Genomic DNA, 27,981 nt, shown 5'->3' on the forward strand with positions numbered 1-27,981 from the left:
TTTTTGCGTGCACATATACATATAGGTGCATGTATGTATTACTTTGCAAATATTCGTTACATATATGCTATATAGTATGTTTGGTTTTATTTTAATCTTTTTTTAATTAATAGAATTTATATCCAAGTGTCTCCCCACACTAGACTGTATCAACCAATAAACAGATATGTACATATAGATTTTGTCTTTCTTGTTACCACTTCTCAGTTCATTCTCTGGAGGTGGACCTTTACAAGTTAAACTTCAAAATTCAATCTGTAGCTCTACATAATGTTCTCTTGTTTCTAATCATTTTCGCTATATTTGATTTTAAATGACACACATTTATATACATGTCAGTTAAAATTTAAAAGGATTTTTAGTCATATTTTTTTTAAATCTAAACCTATTAATACTCATTTTATACATTCCAATGAAACAGCAACAGAAGCATTAGAGGACTTGAGTTTAAATGCTAGTTTTGTAGCTTATCAATGAATAAATCAATAAACATGTTTTAAATGTCTGTGGAGGATACAAAGACAAAAACTAAACAGTGACTGTCCATGAGGAGCTTATAGTCTTTCAGAAGAAACAGGTTTTAAATATTGTATAAATAGATTTTTTCTCCCCAGGACTCTAAATCCCAGATTCCCATGTTCCTTCTCATGTTATGTGCTAACATAGGGAGGATATAAGTTTCGTGTAGCTCCTCCCCCTCTCTCTCTTTTCCCATGAACAGGGTCAGGAAAGTTTTCTTTACTCAGGCTTTTACTTTTGTTCTTATATTTTCCCTACTTCAAGTGATTATAATAAATCTTATAAAATATAATACTTGGAGTTATTGGATATTGATTTAAATTTTAAAATCTATAAGTATAAATTAAATCCTTCCAAGTAAGTACATAGTAATGATGAGGCACAGAGCTGGGAGAAATCCTAGAGGACTTCAGGTCACAGTTGAGCTAAGTTTCGAAGGAAGCCAGGAATTCTAAGTAGTGAGGGAAAGGAAGGTACGCATTCCAGCCATGAATAGACTGTACAGAGGCACCAGGAGAGAAGATGGAATGAATGTCATGAGTGAGGAATATCAAATAGACCAGTTGGGCTAGACCAAACAATGTGGGGGAGGTAAGGGGCAGTAAGCCTGGAAGAATCCCTAGAAAGGACTTTTAAGTGACAGAGGAGTTTTTATTTTATTATAAAGACTATAGGAAGCCACCAGAGCTTTTAGAGGAGGACATCAGATTTGTAACTTAAAAAATATTACTTAAAGACAAGTGTGGAGAAGGGGTCAAAAAAGAAAAAAAATGAGTCAGGAGGACCCATTGAAAATTATTGCAAAAATCCAGCCCAGTCAGTTAGCTCCCAGAGCCTCAATTTCCTTATCTGTAAAATGAGAGGGGAGTACTAGATGGTTGTGTTTTATGGCACCTTTAGGTTATGCTAAGATTTTCTGAATCCAAATTGTTTAAACAAAAGACTCCTCTCAACTCTTTTTCATCCCAGATCTATAACTTAGAAGCAATTTTCTATTTCATATAGAAATTAATCTTCATGCTTTAAGAAATGCCTCCATGTCCCCAAAACTTCTAACAATAGAAGTAATTTATAATGTCTTTCTCTGTCAATTTAAATAGTATTTCATTCTTAGTAGGTGCATCATAGATTAACCAACTCAATTTTTATGTTGGCTTGAAACCATGTAAGAGTTCTGCTTCATTCTCTCTTTTCAGAAATAATAATTAAGAAATAATAAAACAGACATGGAAATGATATCTGCCTTGGATCTACTCCATATTTACTATCCAAACATCATAAGGATTTTACTACTGGGCTAATGTTAACACTGGCAAAAGCCACTTTAAGTACCATTGGAAGAAATTAACTAAATGATTCTATTGTTTATGGAGACACAGAACCAATAATTAGTGATATTTCTGCTTAGTTAAAATACATGTTAAGAACAAACAAGTCCAGACACAAAAATAAAAATAAGCTTATGACCAGAAGACAACTTAAATACTACTTAAAATAATTCTTTCTTATATGTTTCCTCACTTCTATCAGTAAAATAACTATTACAAACAGGACCTGCTCCAGTGGCCAAAGTAGGAAGGAAGCAACAGAGCATTTAAGTGCCTACTATGTTATTGGCACTGATTTAAGTACTTTACAAATATTATTTCATTTAATCTTTACAACAAGACTGAGAGGAAGGTGGTATAATTAGAAAACTGAAAAAAAATATGTATCTATATATATAGATAGATAGATAAGGAAAATATATAATGAGAAAACTGAGGCAGAGAGATTTGACCAAAGTCAAATGCCTAATTACTCTCCAAGGTTAAATTTGAACTCAGGTCTACTTCACTCATTGGCCTAGTGCTCTGTCCATTTACCACCCAATTGCCTCTGCTGAAATTTGATGCAATTATCTTGATAACAGAGAGGCAACCTGGCATAAGAGAAGAAAGTAAACTCTAGAGTCAGGAAGACCTGAGCATAAGTCTTGCTTTCAACCCATACTAGCCCTGGGAACATGGAAGACAAATTACTTTCCCTCTGGATGCTTCAGATAACTCTCTAAAATGGTAAATAATAGCAATGACTGCTTTGCATTGGCAGAGAGTATTTCTATATTAATAATTCACCATACCAATGACATCACAGGTCTAACTACCCTCATCGTCTCTCCCAAGTCTTGATAACTCAAGATTCAGGTTGGCTTCAATTGACTGGATATTTTAGTCAACAACATACTTTGACCTGAGTAAGCCTTCATTTCTCCATTTCGCTTTGTATTCTAAGATGTGGCCAATATTGGGACTAGACCCAACTGTTAAAGTTATACCTTCTGGTCTCTGGTCTCTGAACAGCAGAGATACACAACACACACACACACACACACACACACACACACACACACACACACACACATACACCAACTCTGCCATAAGTCTTGCTTTTTCTGGTTTTCAGTCACCATTTTGTTATATCACCTAGATGAAGCCACAGAATTTTGCTGTTCCCTTTGAGGAAATACAGTCTCAATTCCAGAGTCTAGAATGAGCAGGAAGCACTATGAAAGGTTAAAGGACCTGTGAGAAATAAATGGAATGAGTCCATGCCTTGAGAAGTGAACCTTGTTTTTCTTGTTCATTTGTTTCAGTCAATCCCAACTCTTTGTGATTCCATTTGGGGTTTTCTTGGCAAAGATACTGGAGTGGTTTGTCATTTCTTTTTCTAGATCATATTATAGATGAGGAAACTGAGATAAACAGGATTAAGTGACTCATCCAGAATCATACAGCTAATATCTGAAACCAGTGAATCTACTTCCTTCCAGTACTCCAAGAGAGTTATAGATGCCCTTCCCAAAGCTGCCTGGGTAAATTGCCCATATGCTAGGTCATTAGACAGAGTTCCAATTCATTCTTGCTTCTGTCCACTTGCAGAAAATTTCCCAGGTTTCAGTTTATGTCTTATTGTATCCTGGAGGAATCCAACCCCATTCCCTGGCACCTTCTATTACATTAGAACTGGGCAAGCCTGAGTTATGATCAGATCTAAAGGCTCCCGTTTTACAGATGAGAAAACTAAAACCAGGGAGGTGCTATTATTTGTTTGGAGCCATAAAGGAAGACAATAAAAAAGGTCCAGACTAAAACCCAGGTTTTCAGAGGCATCTGCTTATTATCTGACATCCTCTAGGGTTTGGCTCATTCTAGGAGTCAAGGGAGAAAATCTAGATCTGAGGACCTGCCTTGAGATACTGTGAATTAGTCCTTCAATCTATGAGTTTCCATTTTTTCATTTGTAAAATACTACCTATAATATATTATCTATATATACTACATTTAATCTATATCCATATATAAATACTATCTACTAATAAAATTGTCATAAGGAGATAGTTCAATAGATCTGAGTTCTCATCAATTTCCATCCAGTGGCTGCTGCCCATCTTAACTTTATTAACCTCTAATTTATTGTACTACTATATTTGGATATGCAAATATACACACATGCTATCCTCCCTGGCCAATCTGTAAACTTCTATAGAGCCAGGTCTATTTTCCCTTTTGTCTTTTTGATTGACATATAGTAGGCATTTAATAAATACAGCATTTAAAAACACACAAGGTTCTTCATTAGGTATCTTGATATTTCCAGGATACCAGTACCTTCCATGCTTGTGCTATCTATTTTGATGTCTCCTATTTACTTTACATCCTAGAATTGGTCACTCTCTAAAAGATGGACTGATTTCTAGTTAAAGTGTTCCCTCTATTACAATGTTTGTAGATCCTTTCATTTAAATGCTCTTTCTTATAAGCCTTCTTTCTTGGTTCTGCTATCCTCTTTAGTCACAGTATTTTATGTCTTTCAAAGACATCACGAGAGTCATAAAGAGAGAGCAGACCTCAGAATCTGGAAACCTGGGTTCAATTCCTGCTTCTAACATATATTGATTAGGTGACCCTAAATAAGACATTTAAACTCACAGTACTCCTGGGTTATTAAGACTATGAGTTACAGAACAGTTGCTACATTTTAGGGGAGAGTTTCCTCACCTGAAATTATTGAAATCACACACTCAGAACAAACAGATATTGAAAAGCAAATCTCATCCTTCTCTAGTAAACTTCCATCTCCAGCTTTGTAATTGATTGTGTTCAGCTAGGTGGTGTGGTGGATAGAGCACAGGACTTGGAATGAAAAAGACTCAAATCTGGCCTCAGACACTGACTAGCTGTGTGAACTTGGTCTAGTCACTTCATCCTATTTGCCTCAATTTCCTCATCTGTAAAATGAGCTGGAGAAGGAAATGGCAAAACACTCCGGTAACTTTGCCAAGAAAACCCCAAACTGGTTCATGGAGAATAAGGCATGACTGAACAACAAATTGACTCTATAAGTAATCATCAGTAAATCATTACCTCATTTATAGCTTAGTTTCCTTATCTCTCCTGCCACCTGCTTCCAACCCACCTACTAGGAAGGTATAAGAATTCCTCTGTTAGGATGAGGTGAATAAAATCCTTTCATTTATAGGAAGGAAAAAACCAGGGTCAACTAAAAAGCAGAAGACTGTAAGCATCTATGAACCAGAAACCTCATACTAGCCATCCACCATATTGGAGATACATGAGCTCTTCCATGAAATAAAATGGCCTCACTAAAAGCAATCATATTACTCAGAGGAAAACAAGGTAAATCCCCCAAGGACTATATTTAACTCATTTAATTTTGCTAAAATGTTGAAGCCAATATTGTTCAGCGTAATTTTGTTATTTAGCTCAATGTTACTTCTTCAACTGTGCTAATCCTGTCTCTTAAGATGCCTTTCATTTCCCTCTCATTTCTGCTGCTTTTCTCCAGTTCAAACATATCTTATTGGAACTGAAGTACCTAGAACTGAATACATTATAGCAGTTATGGTCTCATCAGGGCCATTGAGGAAAGATCTCTTTCTTATTCAGAGACATGAGGCCAATTTATACTTAGACCAAAATGGAATAGATTTTCATGGTGTGGGGGGAGGTTGGCTGCCATATCACAATAATTTGCCATCCACGATCACTCCTATGCCTTTTTCACTGAAAGCTTTTTAAGTTTCTGTTGCCTGCTGAATGTCTACTTGAGACTATTTTTCCCCAAATGCTTTCCACTGCCATTTTACAAATTGAATTTCATTTTGTTATTTCCTGCCTTATATTTCCTACCTCTCTGGATCCACTCTAATTGTGGATTTCAGTCCTCACTTATGTTAACATCTCCCCATATAGCATCCTCTGAGAAAATGTTAAGATCATGTTTACTTCTTTTTCAACATAGTTGATAAAACTCTCTAGTGAAATTGAACCTAACAATGACCACCAGGGTTCCTACTAGAGACTTTCCCATCGATATGTGTCACTCATGCTCTCTCAGATAATTTTACATCTACTCAGTGATTTTCTTATTCGAAATAATCATGAGCCACAGAATGATTATCAAAGTCATAACTACAGCAGAGTAATTAGGGCTTTATCACAGCTCATAGAAATCATTTAATATGTTCATTCCTGCAGTAGCAGAGAAGCTTCAATTATAAGGGTTCTTAACCTTTCTTGTGTCATAAACTCTTTTGAGAGTCTGGTGAAACCCAAAGACCCCTTCATAGACTAATATTTTGGATAAATAAAATAAAACATATAGAAATAATTACAAAAGAAACACATTAAAATGAATACTATTATTTCAAATATTAAAATATCAAAAATAAGTACCAAAAATATACATATAAAATATTAATTTTTCAATGTTTAAAGTTTATAGGCCCCAAGTTAAAAACCATTGCTCTGGGCTAACTAGTTTCCTCTCCCAAGAAACTGAATTCATCTTTATTATTTTTACATTTGTAATTACAAAGTTGATTTGAAGGAATATTGTCATTCTGCTTGCCTTTTGGGCTCCAAAATTTCTGCTTATAGCTCTGATATTTACATAGCATTTGTTTCACTCCCTATTTCCTTATTCTTTTTATAAATATCAAAGGTGGAAATTTCATCCAGCATGACTTTTCTAAAACTCCAACCCCTCCCATTGCCATCTAACCTCTGTTCACAAATTTCCTTTTGGCTTATGTTATTATTTTGTTCTGCACAGAAAAGAAAAAAAAACAAGGAATCACCAAGGAAGAACTTTTTTTTTTTTTTTACAATCATGGAATTAGTGCTTCTCATCATTGGAGGAGACCTCAAAGGCTATCTCCCTCAACTCATACCTGAGCAAGAATCTCCTTTATAGCAATCCTAGCTTTAGTCTGGTCACCCAGTCTCCATCTGATGATCTCCAGTGAGAGGAAACCTAAGAGAGTACCTAACCAACTCATTCCACTTTCAGAAATCGCTAAAAGTTCAGAACTCAAGTTTTCTTTCTTTTTTTTTTTGTTTTACATGAAGCTAAAATATGTTTCTCTGTTTCTTCTACTGGTTCCTAGCTATAGCCCCTGGGATCAGGAATCAAAACAAAAAATCTATTTCCTTTGTACATGACAACTTTTCAAATAGCAATAAAACAATCCCTTTTCCTGTTCAAATGCCAGATTCTGGCCATCGGTATGCTCTTTATCCTTCACCTAGAGCACCTGATTTTATGACTCTCTGCTTTAAGCTTGTCATCAGTCTGATTTGTTCACCTGGACCTTTGAGCATGTACTTAGCCCAAGGTCTTGCCCTTTGTCCTTCAGTTTTGGGAATCAGGAATCCTTCCTACCAAACTAATTAAAAGTATCTGCTTATCACCTTGAACTCTATTATCTGGGCCCTGTGATAACTGGGGATGTTTCTTGACCAGTTATTACCCCATTAAGGGCCCTCTGATCTCTGACTGCCAGGCTTTCTCCCTTTGACATAGATCAGGGAAGAGTTCAATAAGTGTTGTCAAAGATTCAGCTATTGCTGACCTGGTAACAAACACCATCACTCTCCAATCTCTTTTGTGTGCTGCTAGGCTTTAAGACCTTCCCAGTAGTCTGTAGTGTAGACCACTGCACAAGACTCTACCTAGGGACATATACAAACAACTCCAGGAAATATAAATTCATGCCAAAGGCAATCAGATGTCTCAGAGCTACACTATTTTGCCCCTAAAGGGGTCTCACATGGCTTTCTTATTCTCTCTTTCAACAACTTAACAACAACAGCAACTTAACAAGTTGTTAGCTAGTAGAATAGTCAAATGGTCTGGACTACAGGACAAGGGGAGGGAAGGGAAGGGGGAAAGAGAGAGCGAGAGGGGAGAGAGAGGAGGGGAGAGAGAGAGAGGAAGAGAGAGGAGAAGGAGGGAGAGAGGAGAGAGAGAGAGAGAGAGAGAGAGAGAGAGAGAGAGAGAGGAGAGAGAGAGAGAGAGAGAGAGAGAGAGAGAGAGAGAGAGAGAGAGAGAGAGAGAGAGAGAGAGAGAGAGAGAGAGAGAGAGAGAGAGAGAGAGAGAGAGAGAGAGAGAGAGAGAGAGAGAGAGAGAATTGAGAACTCATTATTATAATTAGCAACAACTGATGCCTTCCTGTTCCTATATATATATTTCCGTATCTTCAAAGCCTAATACAATGCCTTACACATGGTGACCACTAAATGTTCACAGTTGGATTGAATGAGAAAAAAAGATAGAGCTCGTTTTGACAAATGACTGAAATTTAGAAGATTTATCTTAATACAAAGAGGAAACTAGAATGGGACCTTCTGGATGAGGAAACTTCCCCTATACACTTAGGTCAGTAACTTCTTTCAACTTGCAATCTTAAAGATTCACCTAGGAAACTGGTTCTCACTTAAGTGTTTTTGAGCCCACTGGGGATTCATAAAAATGATCCAATAGGTTCTTGCTAAAATGTCTTTAATAGTGACTTAAGTAGCAAATAACTATAAAGGATATTATAAGTAGCAAGTTATCCCTTGAGGGTTCACAACACTTTTTTTAGTTGTTGTTGAAAAAATTTCTTGGAACAGAAAATGTTGGAAATCACTAGCCTATAGAATGTTGAGGTAAAGTGATTTGTCTAAGGTCACAGGGTCACTATGTATTTGAAGTAGGATTTGAACTGAGATATTTCTAGCTCCAAGGTCTGTTCTTACTTGATGATATGGTTTCTTTTCTCTAAAAATAATACCTAAAAATCTCATCTCATCTGATGGAAAGAATAGATGGGGAAGTTGGAGAAGAAGAAAATAGTAAAGAAATGATGAAATAGTACTTGGAAGAATAATTAGGGTTATTCATTCATTCATTTATTTTTTTTTTGTTTATTTTGGCCATAACTCTGATTTCATTGATACTGGGGATTCCTAACAAGGAAAATCCCTCTACCCAAGGGAGATCAGCATCCAAACTGCCACTTAAAATGTTGACTGGGTCACTAGGAGATTAAATGACCTTATGGGGTCACATAGCCAGTATGTGTTAGAGGTGAGACTGCAAACTGGAACTCGTCTTCTTGATTTAAAGCCAAGATCCTTAGTTACTAAGGCATAGCACCTTTCACAATGGGAAAAACATATTATTTTATTTTATCCACAAATATTTACATATAACTTTTAAACAAGGATCTGTTTAGAAGCTACTCTACTTGTTTATCACCTCTGTAGTGCATGACATAGATTTCCCAAGTTCACCAAACTGGCTTCTGGCTTTTTATTTCAGTTGACCATTCTTTTAGTTCCTTCACAAGATCCTTATGTGACTCAAACTCTAATAAATGAGGAGGGAAATGAGTTTTCTTCAATTAAAAAATGTTTTAATCATAAACTCTGACTTTCACTTCATATTTAAAGGGCTCATAAAACATAAGCCTGTACAGAAAACTATCCCTTAGCATGGAAAGAGAATTATAACCCAAACAAGAGCTTAGCAAGGTAAAAGGTAGAACGAGTTGAAGCCTGGGAAGAATAATTTAATTCAATCTCATCATTTGAAATGTTCTATGGAAAAAGATCTTGGCTTATTCTGTTTGATCCATTGGGCAGAACCAGAAACAATAGGTGGAAATCATAAAGAGGCAAATTTTGGCTTCAGGTTAAGAGAAATTTCCCTTCAATTAGAACTGTTCAAGAATGGAATGGGCTGCCTGAAAAAAAAAAAAAGGTAGATTTCCCCCCTTAATGAAGGTCTTCCAGCAAAGCTGGTTGACATATTTCATGAGTGTTGTAGTGGGGATTTTTTTAGGTGGCTGATAGTAGTTAGACTAGAATGGTTACTGAAGTCTTTTCCAGCTTAGAAATTCTGTGACTCTATGATAATACAAATCTTAAAGAAACAAAAACCCAGTAGAAGGAACCATTGCCCCAGGTCATATAAAGAAGTAGTGATCTAGGACTACTATGCAACTCAAATTTCTTGGTTCCCACTCTACTCATCTTTGCAAAAATCACATTCTCATGGCTGATAGTCTAGCCCCAGAAATGTTTGTAATGAATCAATTCACAAACTTTAAATAAGTTTATCATCATTGGATTTGCCTGGATATGCCTGGTGTGATTGAGAGAAATGGGCACAGCCAGAAGAAATGAAATACAAAGAAAGAAGGGCTCAAGAAAACACAGAATCCAGACCCAGATCCATTGTGGGAGGAGAGAGAATTCTATGGAAGGTTGAGGAAGGAGGCAGTTAGTCCCAAGCTGAATTCTGGATAGTCACTTCTGCTTGGGAGTGGTCTCATCACACACCACTTCACTTCTCTCTGGTTAACCTCTTTGAAAGGAGGAAAGTTGAAGAAAGTCTTGGTTCTTACCTTTCTCCACCTAACTTGAGCTGAAGAAGAGTCTTGGCCAAAAAAGACCTCAGCAGGATTACTGCTGTTTCCCTCTGGGGAAATCATGGGGAAATCAATTTTATTCCTTTTGAAGAGACTTACACCAAAGTCTTCAATAAGTGATAGAAATTAGAAGTAGGGAAGACCCCTTCCCCTCTCTCCCAGTTTCCCTCTTATTACCTTCCACCAAGAAAATAAATAGATCCTTTTCAACTAAAGAAGCTGTTCTCAAGACTTTTGTAATTAGAGGGAGGAACTGACTCACCATCTTTGAGGCCAACTTCATTAGGCTGCTTAGCAGAAAACAGGAAGGATGGTGTGTTCTCTGAAATCAGCTCCTTTCCTTCAAAACTGTTTCCTGGTGTAACATCTATTTGATTCCCTGATTCCCCTATCATCTCTCACTATTTCCCTCTAATACACTGGGCATTCAGGCTTCTGAATACAAGATATACACACTAAAATGTTCCCCAACTTCAAGGAACTTACACACTAATGTAGCGTGGGGGACACAAAATGTAAATAGATTAATACAAATTACATATACAGGAGAAGGAAGGAAATTTAGAAAGGAAGATTTAAGAATTTTGGGAAGTGAAGACCTCTGCAGAAGTGGGCACCTGAAGATAAAGTAAAAAGAATTTTTTTTAAAAAATGGAGTGAGAGAAAGGTATTGAATGGGGGGGGGGGGGAAGTTGGGAAAGAAAATGAAAGTATAAGAAAGAAACCCCCCAAAATGAAGACTTCAATTGACATTAGAATCCCACAAACTACCTAAGGATATATTCACATTGGAGCATTTATCCAAATAACTAACTGGGGTGAATTTAAAATCAAATTGTGGAAAGTTCTCACTGAACAATGGACTGGAGAATTACTTTGATTGAATGCAGAATGTTCTGATTTGTCAGGGAAGTCATTGCCAAGCAATTCAACATATGTCTTTAGTACATACTTTAATATAAATAAAGTAGATAAACAAGAGACTCTTTTACAAATTACTTTAGGAAACAGTTCCCCCTCCATAACAATCAGATATATGATTTATTATCCTGGATAGTGCAAAGATAAGTATTTGTATTGAAACTCAGTTGTTTAATGAATTTAAGTTTACATAGGGAGAAAAATTATACAACTGTACATTGGATATAAACCCTTGCTCAAGGACAATACACACAGCAAATTCAAAAGGAAAATTAAGTTTGAATCCTTTGAGCCTTCTAAAAATTAAAAAAAAAATCTTCTTAAGTTAAAAACTATCTTAAAAATTATTTCTCATCATAAGAATTATATATTTATTAAATTATACATCAAAAAGAATTTTTTCGCTATTTAAAGACTGCAGAAAAAAAACCCAAGCATGATATAATTTCTCTTTCAAAAAGCTTACATTTTGTCAGGTATATACTACACAGCCACAGTTGGTCTTTTGCCATGATGTGGCCCTATCCCCACCATGAATCTGTCTTCATAGAGTCAGAATCTTTCTTACCTCTGATTTCCGTAGCTGCCGTACCATTCGACCATGCAGTCCACTTACTCTTGTGCTTGCCAATTTCTTGGACTTTGCATATATACCTCCCTTGATCTTCTGGTTGAAGGTTTAAAACAGAGAGGCTATACAGTCTCCCGTGCCTTTCTTCTAGGAGGCGAAGTCTCTGACGGTTGAAACTTCGGCTATAATTTCCATAATACTGTACCATCCTCAATTTTGTCATTTTGATCATTGGTGTCTCCTGCAATGGAGATAGTGCAAAGAGCCAACGAATAGCCAGTAAATTATCCTTCCTTCTTTTTTGGGAAACATGACAAAAAAGAGTTGCATTTTCTCCCTCCAAATATTGAACAACTGGTCCTGGTGAGACTGTTACATTGAGGGCTTCACAAATATCTGCAAAGAAAAAGAGAGAGTAAATAATGAAATTGAACCCTAATCTTGTTTTGGAGTCCAAATGTCTTCATTCAAGGCTCTTGGTAAATAGTATTGGATTCATTATCCAGATTAAGTACAATATACAGAGAACTCCATCCAATTCAATAAATATTTGTAAGCAACTACAAGGTAGAAAACACTGTTCTAGGCACCGGAGATGCAAACATAAAAAGGAAACAGTTACCAATCATAAAGAGCTTCATTTTACTGAGGAGGGCATATAGATAGACATATACTATATAGAGAGATAGAAGAAAGGAAGGAAGGATGAGAGGAAGGGAGGGAGGGAGGGAGGAAGCAAAGGAGGGAAGAAGGAAAAAAGGAAGAAAGAAAGGATGGAAGGGAGAGAAGGAAGAATCTTCAGGAATCATCTAATTCAGAGTATGTAAACTTATTTGTATCATGGCCCCAGTTCCTACTAGTTTAAGAAAAGCTGTTGTTAAATTTTCATTTACACTTTAAAAATCTGGAAACATTACAAATGAGGCCTGATTAATTACTCTGTGTAGTCTAGTGATAGAAAAAATGAATAGAGAAAATGTTAGTAATGTACATTAAACTTTAAAATGTGCCTGTAATACTTTTGGGGGGAGAGCCAGGAATTATAGCACACCCTTTCATGGACGAATATATGGGTAGTCTTGACCATGTCTTCTTAAACTAAAGTTTTAAATAATTGGGGGAAATGCTTGGGTTCAGTTTTGGGTTAATGGAAATACAATATTTTCCCTATCCAAATCCATAAATGTAATCAAAATTCAGAAACTGAAACCTTGAGATTTGAATCTAGGTTCTTTGGCTTGACTTGCCTCCATTGTCATATATTTCTAATTTTGTGGATCTTGTCAGTTCTTATAGATTAAGTAAAAGGAGGAAAGAAGAGAAAAACATGTCAAGCAATGCTAAAATTTGGGAAACATCAATATAAGCATCCCCGGGCATTTGCTTAAAACTTCTTGTTCAGTCATGTCCAACTCCTTAAGGCCCCACTTTGAGTTCACTTGGCAAAGATACTAGAGCAGTTTGCTATTATGCTTCTCTAGCTCATTTTATGGGTAAGGAAACAAAGGCAGACAGGATTAAGTGACTTACCCAGGATCACACAAGCTAGTATCTGGGGCTGAATTTGAACTCAGGAAGATAAATCTTCCTTACTCCAGGCCCAGTGCTCTATCCACTGAACCACCTAGCTGCCCTTGGTAGCGACTACATATCAACAAAGGTAAACTATTGTTATTTTGTAAGCAAATTATATACTTGAGAGAAGAAGGAAGTTCTCAGAGCCTTCTTTGGATAGTTGCTTTATCTTGTATGACTTCCCCTTCAGAGGACAGAAGAGGAAGAGTCAATAGGATACCCCTTTGGCCTGGGAAATGAAGGCAATTTCCCTTCAGGATCCATCGATGATTTAGAATTCTGACCCTGGCCTGTATCTCCAAGCTATTATTTGATTTCTTGATTAGCAGAACACCAAGTATGGCCAAGGACAGAAAGAGGAGTCTACTTCCAGGCTCCTTTGGCCCTTTGAAGTGGGCCTGTGCCTACTGGCAGTAACCATTTAAATCAAAATGGTTAAAGCCCTGACTTGAGGAATCTCAGCCATTTCTTTTGTAAATTTTTTTTCCAGTAGCCAAGAATGACAGTCCTTGACATTCAGAAGCTTATATTCTCATTGGAGGAGAAACAGATACTTTTGGGGAGTATCAGAGAAGTCTGTAAGAGTTTGTGCATGAGGCAGCACCAGAACTGGGCCTTGAAGAGAAGGATTCCAATGGAGATAAGGAAAGAATGTGTTCCAGGCCTGGACTACAGGATATACAAATGCCAATTCAAGGAGATGAAAGAGGGGAGGATGAGAAAGGACAATTGGCTGGAATACTGGATGCATGAGGCTGGAAAGATGTTCTGGACTTAAGCTAGCTGAAGCTCATAGAGCTCAAGAAAAGGGGAAAACCAGAACCTTTAAAAGTATAATAAATCTACTATAACACTTCTTTCCTCCAACTTTCATATCCCCAAAGCAAAATCATAAAAGCCTGCTGCAATTGGTGGAAACCAACAGCAAGGTCAGCATTGATGTATTTCAGTGGTATCAAACGCCAGTAGAAACAGGGACCACTAATCCAGGTTACCCTGTCTCAAGTCTTTCCCCACACCAGCCCATCCTCCATTCAGCTGTTAAATTAATCTACCTCAGACTCGGGTCTGGACCCTGTCACTCCATCCCTACCCCCCATTCAATAGACACTAGTAGCTCCCTATCACTTTAAGGATTAAATATGAAATTCTCTGTTTAGCATTCAAAATCCTTTATAACCTGTTTCCCTCCCACCTTTCTAGTCTCCTTACAATTTACCTGCCCCCACGTATTCTGTGATCCAGGCATACTGGTCTCCTTGCTGCTCCTTGGCATGGCATCAATCATATTCATTTGTCCCCCAGTCCTAGAATTCTCTTCCTCCTCATCCCTGCAAGGCTTCTTCAAGAAGCCTTTCCTAATCTCCCTTAGCTCTAGTGCTTTCTTTCTAATTTACCATCTTTGTACAGCTGTTTTCATGTTGTCTCCTCGACTCCCCAAGAGGACAGTTTGTTGGTTTGATTTGATTTAGATTTTTTTTTTTGCCATTCCTTGTATCCTCAAGACTTAGAATAATTGCTGGCACATAGAAGATACTTAATAAATGTTTATTAACTCATCTTCCTAAAGACACATAGAGGGGCAGAACAAGAATTGGAATTCAAGTTCTCTAACTCCAAATCAAGCCCTCTTTCCACTGTACCAAACTGCCTTTTGAAAAGGATATGCATTACTGAGATTTAAAAAAATGGAGAAAGAGGGAAAAATGAGGAAATGATGAGGAAAGATTTTTTGCGTGTGTATGTATAGGGGAGGAGTGGAGAAACGGGAGGTTTCCTGAAGTTTTTCTCCTGCTCATTGTAGTTTCAGACCTTTATATTCAATTACCAGAGGACTCCATAGCCACTGAGGGTGGTCTTTAAAGCAGCTGCTATAGTTAAATAAAATTAGTAACATCTGGAAAGTAATGATTTAAAGTCAAGTTGTCTTTATTGTATTTGGCCACTGCATAGTTTTAAAAAATAATACTGAAGCATTCTAAGCAAAAAAAATCATCCATTCTAATCTGTAACATTCTTAGTCAGTATATTAAGAGGAGAGGAGGGAGACAGTCATTGCAGCCAACTATTTTACTGGCATTAACCAAAAAAAAAAAAGGCAGAATTCAAATGTGGAAGAAAAAATTAATAATCAATTAGATTGCAAGATGTTGGGGGGCAAGTTCCATGCCTTATGCTTTTTACAATGTCTAGCCCAGGGCTATATGTAATGAATGAACTCTTAAAGACTAACTATTGGGCTAGAACAAAAGCAATGCTATTGAATCATGATGCAGCTATCCAAGCAAGATGACTGGTTCAGTCTTTTTATCTAGTTACTGTTCACACACCAATTGCCTCTATTCTCTTATCACGTATTCAATCCTTATCTCTTCATAATTAGACTTTTGCCCATTACCATTCTCCTAAAACAAATGTCTTCAGATTAACAGTAAACTCAAGCTAGCTTCAGTCCACAGCTTTCTTGACCTCTCAGTAGGACAAGTGACTCTCCCTTCCTGGTACTCACTTTTCCCTTGGCGTCCCATTCTGTTGGCTCTCTCTATGCCCTGTTCATTGCGTCTTCTTTGTCCTCACTCCTTCTCTATCCTCTCCCATGGCACACACACATAAAAAGGAGGCATTCCCCAAATTCTGTGCTTAACATTCTGTCCTTCATTCTGAGCACTCTCTTCAGTGGTAAATTCATCCATTCCCACAGCTTCAACCATCATCTCTGTATTGATGACTTTCAAATCTGTATCTCCCAATGCCAACCTTTCTTCTGAACTCCAGATACATGTTTATAGCTATTTTCTGGACATTCCTACTCAGATGTACCACCAGTAAACTATATTCTTAAACCTATTGTTCTTTCTTCACTTCTAGCTTAATGACATAAGCATTTTCCTACTTATTCAAACATGAAACCAGAGTCATTTCTGACTCCTCCTTTGCCTTCATTGTCCATGTCTATGTCCAATCAGTTTCCAAGTTCTATGGATTCTACTTTTCATAGAGAAGTCTTTATTCCTTCTCCTGTAGTTTTTGATCCAATTACATCAGCCTCCATGATGTTTGTCACACAGCATTCCATCTTCCAACCCTGTGCATTTTCACTAGTTATATCCTATACCCAGAATGCTCTTCTTCCTCATCTACACATTCTGGTTTCCTTCTAGTATCTTCTAAAATCCCACTTTCTCCAAGAAGAATTTCCCAATCCTCCTTAATAACTCCAATTAATTATATATACATATATAGACATATATGCATATGTATGTACCTTGGCTTGTACATAGTTGTCTGCATATTGGCTCCCCCATTCGATTTTGAGATCTTTGAGGGCAAAGACTGGCTTTTGCTTTACTTGCTTAGCACTGTATCTGGCATAGAGGTGGTACTTCATGAATGCTAATTGACTGACTGACACAGGCCTGGTACATAATGGTTGTTTAATAACTAATACTTTTTAACTTGGTTGTATCTGTTATGTGTGTGCCTTCCTATTCATCTTCATTGTCACCACTCATATTTAGGTCCTTATTGATTCTTACCAGAACTATTTTATCATCTCCTGGCTGATTTTCCTCTCTCTAGTCTCCATTCTCACGTCAATCCATTCTATATACCATTGTCAAATTAGTCTTACATTTTATTAGTATTAGAAAATCTTTGGACTCCTCAAAGTCTACTTCCCACGATATTCTAAATGTCTTTGTCAAGCAGTCAACGTCCTTCACAGTCTGACTCCAAATAATCATTCCAGTTTCATCTCACTCTTCTCCCTTTCAAATACCTTATGCTCTAATCAATATGGAATGCCCATTAATCCTCAAAAATGTCTTGAAATTTCCCAACTCTGTGTCTTTGCTCTTTTGAAATCAAATTCATCTACCAAGGCCAAATCCAAATATTACCTCTTTGCACGATTTCTTAACAATCTTTTGAAACAAAAGGAAATTGTCTCTACTTGGAATTCCCTTCACATGGTGTTTATATCTCTTTTAGAGCATCCTGCATTGCATAAAAGATTAAAATAAGCATTTAGTTTAAGTCCCTACTAGAGTACTTTGAATATATATTTATATATCATATATATATGGATACCATCTATCCTCTACTAATATAGCAAGCTCTCTGAATACAGAAAAATAAGTCTTCTTTTAAAATAATCATAAGGTCTAGATTATTGCTCTGCATATATTTCTCAGAAAAAATCTTTGTTGAAAGAATGAATACATTCAATATAGTATTAAAAATCTATTGTTCCAGATACAGGCTGACTTTATTCCCAAATCTGGTTTAAATAAATCTTGAGTTTGGCCTGTAATCATATCATTGTTCAGTATTTACCAACAAACTGGCAGATGATAGATGAATAGATAGATACAGAGAGATAAGGAGAGCTAGTAGAGAGGAAAAAGAAATAGTTGAACCTGGGAAAGAAATTGTCTAGGGTCATAGATTTATATCTGTAAGGAATCTTAGAGAACATTTAGTTCAAACTTTTCACTTTTATAGATGAGGAAACTGATTATGGACTATATATGCATATTATATATGTGTGTGTTTACATACACATATCTATATCTATCTATCTACCTATTATAGGTAGATAGATAGATAAATCTAGATAGAGAGATAGAGAGAGATAAAGAGAGAAGAGAGAGAGAGAGAGAGAGAGAGAGAGAGAGAGAGAGAGAGAGAGAGAGAGAGAGATAGCAGCTCAGTGGTGCAGTAGATAGAGTCCTAGGTCAGGAGTCAGGAGGATCTGAATTCAAATTCACCCTCAGACACTGATTAGCTGTGTGATCTTCAGCAAATCACTTAACTCTATTTGTCCTCAGTTTCCTCATCTGTAAAATGAGCTGGGGAAGGAAATGGCAAAGCACTCTAGAATCTTTGCCAAGAAAACCTCAAATAGAGTCACAAAGACTCAGACACAATTAAAATAACTAAATAACAATAAAACAAACTCACACTATGTGACATGTGTGTGCATTGTATATACATATATGTGTACACATATGTATTATTTTGTTTGCATGTATGTAATTCTCTTTGGGGAGGTAGACTATATTTAGGGGCAAATCTGAATACCTTTCATGCATCAAAGAAATATATGATTGAAAAAAATGGTCTGATCCCATATAGAAAGTAAGGAAAAATCCATGGACAGACCATGGGGTCTATTGATATTACCTATGATATCAAGAGAAAGCAAGAAAAGCTCCCCCATACATTGCTTGCCCCCATAGAGCAAATCCTGAAATCCTCTAGACTAAGTCATGCATGGAACCAGTGGGATTCTGTAGCACATCCAAGGGTGAGTAGAGTTGGCAGAAAATTTGTGTATGGTGACATCAGCATGATCTTGTGTACTCTCAAGTCAGAACTCTGCATGTGTTCCAGGAGTTACCTGGACGTTGCCCTCTGGGCTCATTTCCCATTCCTACCACTGCCCCAGGAGTTTAGCCATTGGAAAACCTCACAGAGAAACAGCAGCTGGTTTCCAGGATTTGAAGTCACCCCATAAAGGGCTCCCTGCTGGAGATAGGGAGAGCTGAGAAAAGCAGGAAATTAAAACAATATGGCTAGGATGATAGTACAGCCCAGACACTGCTCACCAGCCTCTTCCCATTAACACTGCATGAAAAGCGAGATTATTTATAGTGACTGAAATATGAGGAAAAGGAGCCAAAGATTCCCTGTCCCTCATAGGAGACTGAATTCAGTTCTCAGAGGCCAGCAAGATTCTGGCAAGGATCAGGGTTAGGTCTCTAAGACCTCAATTGTTTGCCTCACAGTTCAGGTGAATGAGTTCAGAAAGCATGAATTGTGAATCATTTTGTGAAAAATAACTTTATCGTTGCTTTGCAACAATGAAAAGAAAAATACAACATAATAGGAAGAGTTGTAACCTAGCCCTTTATTTTACAGATACATGAATGGAGGCCCTGGGTAAGTAAGTGACTTGTCCAAAATCATATAAATTTTGTCAAAAGGCTTGGGTTTTCTTCCTTCCTCTTGAGAGAGAAGTAGTAGATTATGGTGACAAAATACTGCACATACTATCAAACATGATTGCTGTGCCCATTTCTTTGACTTAATTGCTTTTCATTTTTACAGGAGAGGGTCCTAAGAGTATAGAACAAAAATGATGATGTGGGAAAAAATAAAAAGTTCCAATAAAACTATTAAAAAAATTTTAAGACTTATATTTGACTTCTAGAGAGGCCACTTATTAGCCCCCATGCATATGAGCAAGTTTTTCTGTGCCTCAGTTTCATTTATCTATAAAATGGAAATAATAAAAGTGATACCACCTTTTAGATGTAATTGTTATGAAAAATGTGCCTTGCAAATGATAAAGCCCTATATAAATTGGAGTGATTATTTCTATGACTAGAACTTCCATAAATATGTCTCAGAATCTCCAATTGATCATCCATGTTTCCAGTTACCTCGACAAAGGAGCAAATACAATGATTAGAGAAACCATTAGTACGGGAGATATTAGATCAAAATCTCATACTCTACACCAAGATAAATTCAGAATGGATAAATGACTTAAATATAAAGAAGAAAACTATAAGTTAATTAGGTGAACATAGAATAGTATATGTTAGATCTATGGGAAAGGAAAGAATTTCAGACCAAGCAGGAGATAGGGAATATTACAAAATGTAAAATGAATAATTTTGATTACATTAAATTAAAAAGGGTTTGTACAAACAAAACCAATGCAACCAAAATAGAAGGGGAGCAACAAATTGAGAAAAAAAATATTTAGAACAAAAACCTCTGACAATGTTTTAATTTATCAAATTTATAAGGAGCTAAATCAATTGTCCAAAAAATCAAGCCATTCCCCAATTGATAAATGGGCAAGGGACATAAATAGGCAATTTTCAGATAAAGAAATCAAAACTATCAACAAGCACATGAAAAAGTGTTCTAAATCTTTAATAATTAGAGAAATGTAAATCAAAACAACTCTGGGGTACCACTTCACACCTAGCAGATTGGCCAATATGACAGCAAAGGAAAATAATAAATGTTGGAGGGGATGTAGCAAAATTGGGACACTGATGCATTTTTGGTGGAGTTGTGAATTAATCCAACCATTCTGGAGGGCAATTTGGAATTATGCCCAAAGGGCTTTAAAAGACTTTCATCCCCTTAATACAGTCGTAACACTGCTGGGTTTTGTACCCCAAAGAGATAATAGGGAAAAATACTTATTCAAAAATATTTATAACTGCACTCTGTGATGACCAAAAAAAAATGAAAAATGAGGGGGTATCCCTCAAATGGCTGAAAAAATTGTGGTATCTGATGGTGATGGAACACTATTGTGTTGAAAGGAATGATGAACTGGAGGAATTCTATGTGAACTGGAAAGTCCTCCTGGAATTGATGCAAAGTGAAAGGAACAGAACCAGGAGAACATTATACAAAGAGACTGATACACTATGGTACAATCAAATGTAATGGACTTCTCTACTAGCAGCAACGCAATGACACAGGACAATTCTGAGGGATTTATAAGAAAAAATGCTATCCACCTTCAGAGAAAGAACTGTGGGAGTAGAAACCCAGAAGAAAACCATATAAATGATCACATGGTTCAATGGGGATATGATTGGAGATGTTGACTTTAAATGATCACTCTATTTGCAAATATTAATAATATGGAAATGGGTTTTGAACAATGATATATGCAAAACCCAGTGGAATTGCTCATTGTCTCCAGGAGGGGGGAGGGAAAAAGGGAAGGAAAGAACATGAACCATGGAACCATGGAAAAATATTCTAAATTAATTAATTAAATAAATGAATTAAAAAAACTTTAATCTACTTAACTAGTTTCATCTCCTCTCAAAATGTTTGTAACTGTTCCATTCAGTTTCTTTATTAAGAATTTATGAGTACCTCCAGGAAGTGATGCAGAGCGAGAGGAGCAGAACCAGGAGAACATTGTACACAGAGACTAATACACTGTGGTATAATCGAACGTAATGGACTTCTCCATTAATGGCGGTGTAATGTCCCTGAACAACTTGCAGGGATCCAGGAGAAAAAAACACCATTCATAAGCAAAGGATAAACTATGGGAGTGGAAACACCGAGAAAAAGCAACTGCCTGAATACAGAGGTTGAGGGGACATGACAGAGGATAGACTCTAAATGAACACTCTAATGCAAATACTATCAACAAAGCAATGGGTTCAAATCAAGAAAACATCTAATGCCCAGTGGACTTACGCGTCGGCTATGGGGGGTGGGGGGGAGGAAAAGAAAATGATCTATGTCTTTAACGAATAATGCTTGGAAATGATCAAATAAAATATATTTTAAAAAAAAGAATTTATGAGTGTTTAATATGAAAAATGTTGAAGGAGAGTAAAATTTGGATAGTTTGGCACCTTATCTTATGGACTTCATAGTCTAATAGAAAGAATAAAACAAGAGTATAGGTAATTATTTTAAATAACAAAACATGCTAAGTGCATCAGGGAAGTATAAATAAATAGAGGAAGTATAAATAAAATATAAAACATTATGTGTGGTCTGAAGGAAAAAATCTCATAGGGTGACAGATTTGAAGTGAGAAGGAAACAAGGTCATTTAGTCTAAATCTTCATTTCACATATGAGTAAATAGAAATTGTGGGTAAGTGACTTGCCCAGCATCATGTTGGTCTTCAGGAGAAGAGTTGGAATTTGAACTCTTTTCACTGAACTGTTGAGTCTCTCATAGGATTTTAGCTCTAGGGGTAACCTGAGAAGGCTTTCCAGAAGTGGGAGCAGTTGAGTTTTCTATGAAAATTGGAGTCAATAACCATTTTTATGTCATTGATCTCTTTGGCAGAGGAGTAAATAAACCCAATGGACTCCTCAGAATAACATAGCTGTCACTATGAAAATTATAGATGTTTTAAGATGCATATAATAAAATATATATAAAGTTATTAAAATCAAAATATACTGAAATATACCTATCAAGAATATTATTTTAAATTAATAGACTCCAGGCTAAGAACACTTGTATTAAAGAATGGACAGGAACAGCAAGGTGGCTCAATGGATAGAGAACAGAACAGCAAACAGGAGGTCCTGAGTTCAAATCTGAACTGAGACACTTCCTAACTGTGTGACCCTCAGCAAGTCATTTAATCCCAATTTCCTAGCTCTTATCACTCTTCTGCCTTGGAACAGGTACTTAAACAATTATTTAAGCAGTTAATTGAGGAAAGGAAGACTTTCTTTCTTCCATAGGGAAGAATCTCCAAAAGGGACTAGTCAAGAAAGCCCAGAGGTACACAGAGTACTCCTACTCCTTGCTGACTAGGGTGAGAAGGACATTGAAAGGGAAATGTGAGATCAAGATAGTGTGGTACTAGATTATGGAAGGCTTTGAATACCAGGAAAAGAAGTCTGAACTTTACTCAGTAGGCTATAGGGAGGCAACTTGAGCAACACTGGAGCAAAGTAGCAACCTGACCAAATCTATGTATGAAGGGAAATATTTTTGCTGCTCTATAAAGAATGGAAAGAGAAGAAAAGTGGGACAATCTGTTGGGATGCTCTCATAATAAAGACAGACAATTTTTAAAAATATACACTAAAACATATATAACATATATCAAATGGCTTGCTTTTTCAAAGGGAGGAGAAAAGAGGGAGGGAAAAATTTGGAATGCTGGAACAAAGTGTTGGTATGGATAGAGATTGTTGGCAGAGTGAAAATAGTCTTGACTCTTAAACCAAAGATGCTGAGTTCAAGTCTGACCTCTGACACTCTCAATGACCTTAAGAATGACACTTAACCTCCTCAGCCTCAGTTTTCCCATTTGTAAAATAAGGGACCAGAGAGCCTCTGAGGTCCTTTCCAGTTTTACATCTACAATCCATATTCATAGAACACCTGGAAATCCTGTGATTCAGTGCTTGTATTATCTGACCCCTTAAATTTTCAGCATTCATACCTCAAAAATCAGTACACTCTACAAGTCAGAATGTGACTTATTCTTTTGTTGGATGCCCAGATATTGAGATTGAGAAAATGCTAATAACATAGATTAAACATCATAGTGTAAGAACATATTTTCTCTAAAGAGTTGGTTGTTAAACATTTATCGACACACATCTGGACTAATCTCCCATGGGAGATAGTTTTTCATTTCAAAGTGGGCATGTGCATTTCATTTCATAGCAGGTTCAGTAGTGGGTGGTAGTGCAGATTCTGCCTCCAATATTAGCCTCTAAACCCTTCAGTCTGTTTCTAGTATCTTTATTACTATTGTCTTTCAGTTCCTTAAAAGCATTCATTTCTGCTTTTGCTATCAAGTGTAATAGAAGAAGAAACTCCTTTCATTTCTCCCATTAGATACTCCAAGAAAACCTGAATGGTGCCCAGTTGCTCCTGAGAATTTGAGTTGATTCCCCTTGTAACCATACTCCTGGCTTCACATCAACCTTGCAAGAGCTTTGGAAAAACAACAACAACAATTCAATCATCTGTCTAGCACAAAACTTCTATTATTGAAAGGCAGAAGAAGGTGCTATCAGTCTGTAAGAAACCCAATTAGCATTGATGTAGCTGAAATTCTTTTGATTCTGTTCCTTCCTTCTCCAGAGTCATCATGGGCAGCATAATTTTTGAGCACTCCTCCTCCTTTTCCTTCTGGTAGGACTTAGGTACCAATTCAAGGTATGCAAAGTGATTTACATATGCAAATTGTCCCAAAAGTTTTAGTAACTTAAAATAGCACTAAATCTTTTGTGACACTCCCTGTTATCTCATTTGGACCTCACAGCAATCCTGCCAAGCAGATGCTATTTTTATTCCCACTTTTATAGATAAGGAAATTGAGGGAGAGAGTTTAAGAGACTTGCCTAAAGTCATATAGCTATTAAGCCTGGAAAGTAGGATTTGAACTCAAGTCTTCCTATATGCATTCAAGTCCAGCACTCCACCCACTGATCTGGGTAGATTTAAAGAGGTTTAAGAGATGGTCCTTGTTCTTAAGGGATGGTATGATCTAATTAGGAACACAAGATAGGGGCTTTAGTCTACCACTGGATCAATGACCTTGTTAGTGCAGGTATTTTCTCCAGTGTCACAGTCCATGCATGCTTGCCCATCCTATCTGATACTTGCCCATGCCCTCCCATAATTCATTCATTTAATCCATAAACATTTATGAAGCACCTACTGTATATGTCAGGCACAGGAAATCTGCCCAATGTGCTAGAGATTTCCCTCACTTTCTTTCATATCTTAAGGACAACAATAGCAAATAGGGGTTGACAATTTGCTCTCAATTTCACCAATCTATCTATCTCAATCTATTTATCTCTGTATCTCTCTGTCTCTCTCCTAGGACTTTGCAAAACTCTGTTTTACAATAGATTTATGTGCAAGTCAAAGGACACCACCAGCAGTGTTATTTTTGGTCCTCTTCCAGTAGGAAGAACAAAATCAATGATCTCTATATTAATCTCAACCTATCTATGCATTTGTCTGTCTCTCCCCCATCTATCTATCTATCTATCTATCTATCTATCTATCTATCTATCTATCTATCTATCTATTTATCTGTCTATTTGTCCATCCATCCACCCATCCATTTATCTGTCTGTTTATTTGTCCATTCACCCACCCACCCATTTATCTGTCTATGTCTATTTGTCATCCATACATCCATCCATTTATCTATCTATCTATCTATCTATCTATCTATCTATCTATCTATCTATCTATCTATGTCTATTGATCTATTTCTGCATCCATCTATTGCCTTGTCATTTATCTTATCACTTTAAAAGGTCAATATGGCTTGGTAGATGGGGAACTCATTTTAAAGCCAAGAAGACCTAGATTCAAGTTCTGCCTCTAACACATACTCAGAAATTACCTCGTTACAAGTTACCAATCTCTCAGCACTTCAGGCATTTCTAAGATTGTAAATCACAAAGCCATTGCTGACCTGTGTTTATTATGTGCTTCATACTACACCAATGTAATAATCACAGATCTCATTCCTCTCCTTATGTATAGGTCTCAAGAGAACAATGATTTGAGTTTAGTATGAAACAGGAAGAGAGTAGTAGGCTAGAATAGTTTTGGGAAATTGCAAAGTTCTTTTAATGATTTCAAACTTCTCAAAGAAACAAGGGTCCATGTTCTAAATACAAATACTCATCTCATATTGTATGGCTGGGAGACACAGAATATTTTAGTCTCTGAAGATCTGGATACAAAAAGGTAAAGAACAATTCAAGATACTACATTCTAAGAGTCCAGAGAAAGAACTTCTTGGAAGGAGGGGCAGTGTTTATATGAAGGATAGTAGATAGTTCCATGCAAAGAGAAGTTTGCTCGAAAAGACAGAGAGTAGCATGTTCTGGAAGCTAGGTATATCACTTTGGCTAGAGTTTGCGCAGAGGAGTAGTAGTTGTGTGTATTGGGAGATTGGACTGGAAATATAAACATGGGTCAGATCAAGGAAGGTTTTGAATAACAAACTAAGAAGTTGGGACTTAAGTTGGGAACTCCTGTGACCAGTGAGGTCATGGACATTGAACTGCTTCCACAGCCAAAAGCACATGAAAATAAGGCAACTAGGTAGAGAGCCACTCTTATTTACCAACACAGAGAGGAGTGGAAAGTTTTCTTCTTTCTTCCTTCCTCCTTTCCTTCCACCTGCCAGGGAACCAGAGTTTTTCCATAATATTTGACAACCCACTTTATTCTCAGGTAAATAAACAAACAAATCAACTGAGTTCATTTTGTCTTTGCATTTTCAAAACATTTTGCTTCATATATAATAGATGTTAAATAAATATTTTCTTTTTTTAAAAAACGCTTACCTTCCGTCTTGGAATCAATACTGTGTATTGGTTCTAAGGCAGAAGAGTGGTAAGGGCTAGGCGATGGAGGTTAAGTGACTTGCCCAGGGTCACACAGCTAGTAAGTGTCTGTGGCCGGATTTGAACCTAGCACCTCCTGTCTCTAGGCCTGGCTCTCAATCCACTGAGCTACCTAGCTGCCCCCTAATAAATATTTTATTGAATGGATTCAACTTTACTTTTGGATAGGAACTTCTACACTAAACACCTGTTTGAATTCAACTTCTTTGGAGCATAGGGTAATTGGGAAAATGTAAAGAACATGCCATTAAATTCCATAAGGGCCAACTCTCTGGCTACTCCTTCACAAATCTCATGCTGTCCCCTCTCCTTTCCCAGATGCACAGTATCTCTGGGTTTCCATTTGTAACCAAATATGTTATCACTCTGTGTGCTTTTACCCAAAGTAATGAATTCCTTCAAGCATTTCAGTCCATATCTCCTCTTCTCAGGCTGTGTTCTAGTTGGCTCTTTACCCAAACCCCAGAGGTGGCTACATTTCAGCAATGACATCCATGCCAGGGTATTTTGGAACAAAGTGATATTGCTGATGGAAAGCCAGACAATAGCAAGCCTGCTACCTTTTAGAGTTTCACAACCAAAATAAAAGTCACTGTGCAAAGAAAGGTTATCAAGTTTATTCAGGATTATTTTCACTTTAAAAATAAATGTTTTGTTCACATTTTTTGACCATTTCAATATGACTAGAGATCTCAAAGCATTCAAGAATGAAATTAAATACATATCAAATAAGTTCAAATATTCATACCTAGTATCATTAGCTATTGACTTCTCACTTCCACAACCAAACCTCATTGCCCTACTACCCAGTTCCCAGGGGGTACAGGATACCTCCTGCCAGCTGGATGCTGATCCCCAGGTCCCTGCTTCTACTTAAGATATCCCAGAGCCCCAATTTACTGTAATGCTTGGACCCACTATCTTCTGGGTAGGGAACCATTTACCCTCCCATTACTCCCTAACATCCTCTGGCACTTGCCATCTACACTGATACTTTTCTTGCCTCGGTATGACTTGGTTTTCCCATCTACTTTGAATTAAATAAACATGAACCATCCTTTATGTGCTGTCTCCTGAAATAACATGTATAATATATATCCCATATTAGATATATGATAATCTCAGAGAAAAATGACTAGTTGGAAAAGGAAGATATGTCATATATTCTCATATATCATAGATAATATGTAATATATCAAATTTAATAAACATGATAGATATGAAATATATGGTAACTGTCACACACACATATATATACATACATATATATATATATACTTTTATATATATATAATCACAGAGAAATTTAACATTTAATCCTAGAGGTAATAGGGAGCAACTGGAGATTATGATGTGGAGTTGTGATATGATTGGACCTGTGCTTTAGGACTAATGCCTTCTCTCTGAGATTATCCTATAAGTGTGTATATCATATCATATATATGAAATTATCATGTATATTATAATCTCAGAGAAAAGGTATTATTGAAAATATATCCATATGTACATACAAACAAATATTCACATACATATTTACATATATCCACATGTATGTTTATATAATGTATGTGTATATCTAACATATGCATCGATATATTATGTATAAACATAGTCATTGACATGTTGTTTCTTTCCTTAGAATGTGAACTCCTTGAAAGCAGAGATCGAATTTTTGTCCCCAGTTTTGTGCCTGATATATACTAGGCATTTAATGA

The 27,981-nt window shown here is 36.6% G+C and overlaps 1 protein-coding gene across 2 annotated transcripts in view; it reads right to left on the reverse strand.

Annotated features, from left to right (window-relative positions):
- Positions 1 to 27,981, reverse strand: part of VSTM4 (V-set and transmembrane domain containing 4) — a 126,765-nt gene that overhangs the window by 96,943 nt on the left and 1,841 nt on the right. For both annotated transcript variants that reach the window (XM_056800757.1, XM_007478603.2), the window contains exon 2: positions 11,769 to 12,167. In XM_056800757.1, coding sequence (XP_056656735.1) covers positions 11,769 to 12,167 — 399 coding nt within the window. The remainder of the gene's footprint in view (positions 1 to 11,768; positions 12,168 to 27,981) is intronic.

The sequence above is a fragment of the Monodelphis domestica genome, chromosome 1 (genome assembly GCF_027887165.1).
Source record: "Monodelphis domestica isolate mMonDom1 chromosome 1, mMonDom1.pri, whole genome shotgun sequence".
In the NCBI taxonomy this organism is placed as follows: Eukaryota; Metazoa; Chordata; class Mammalia; order Didelphimorphia; family Didelphidae; genus Monodelphis; species Monodelphis domestica.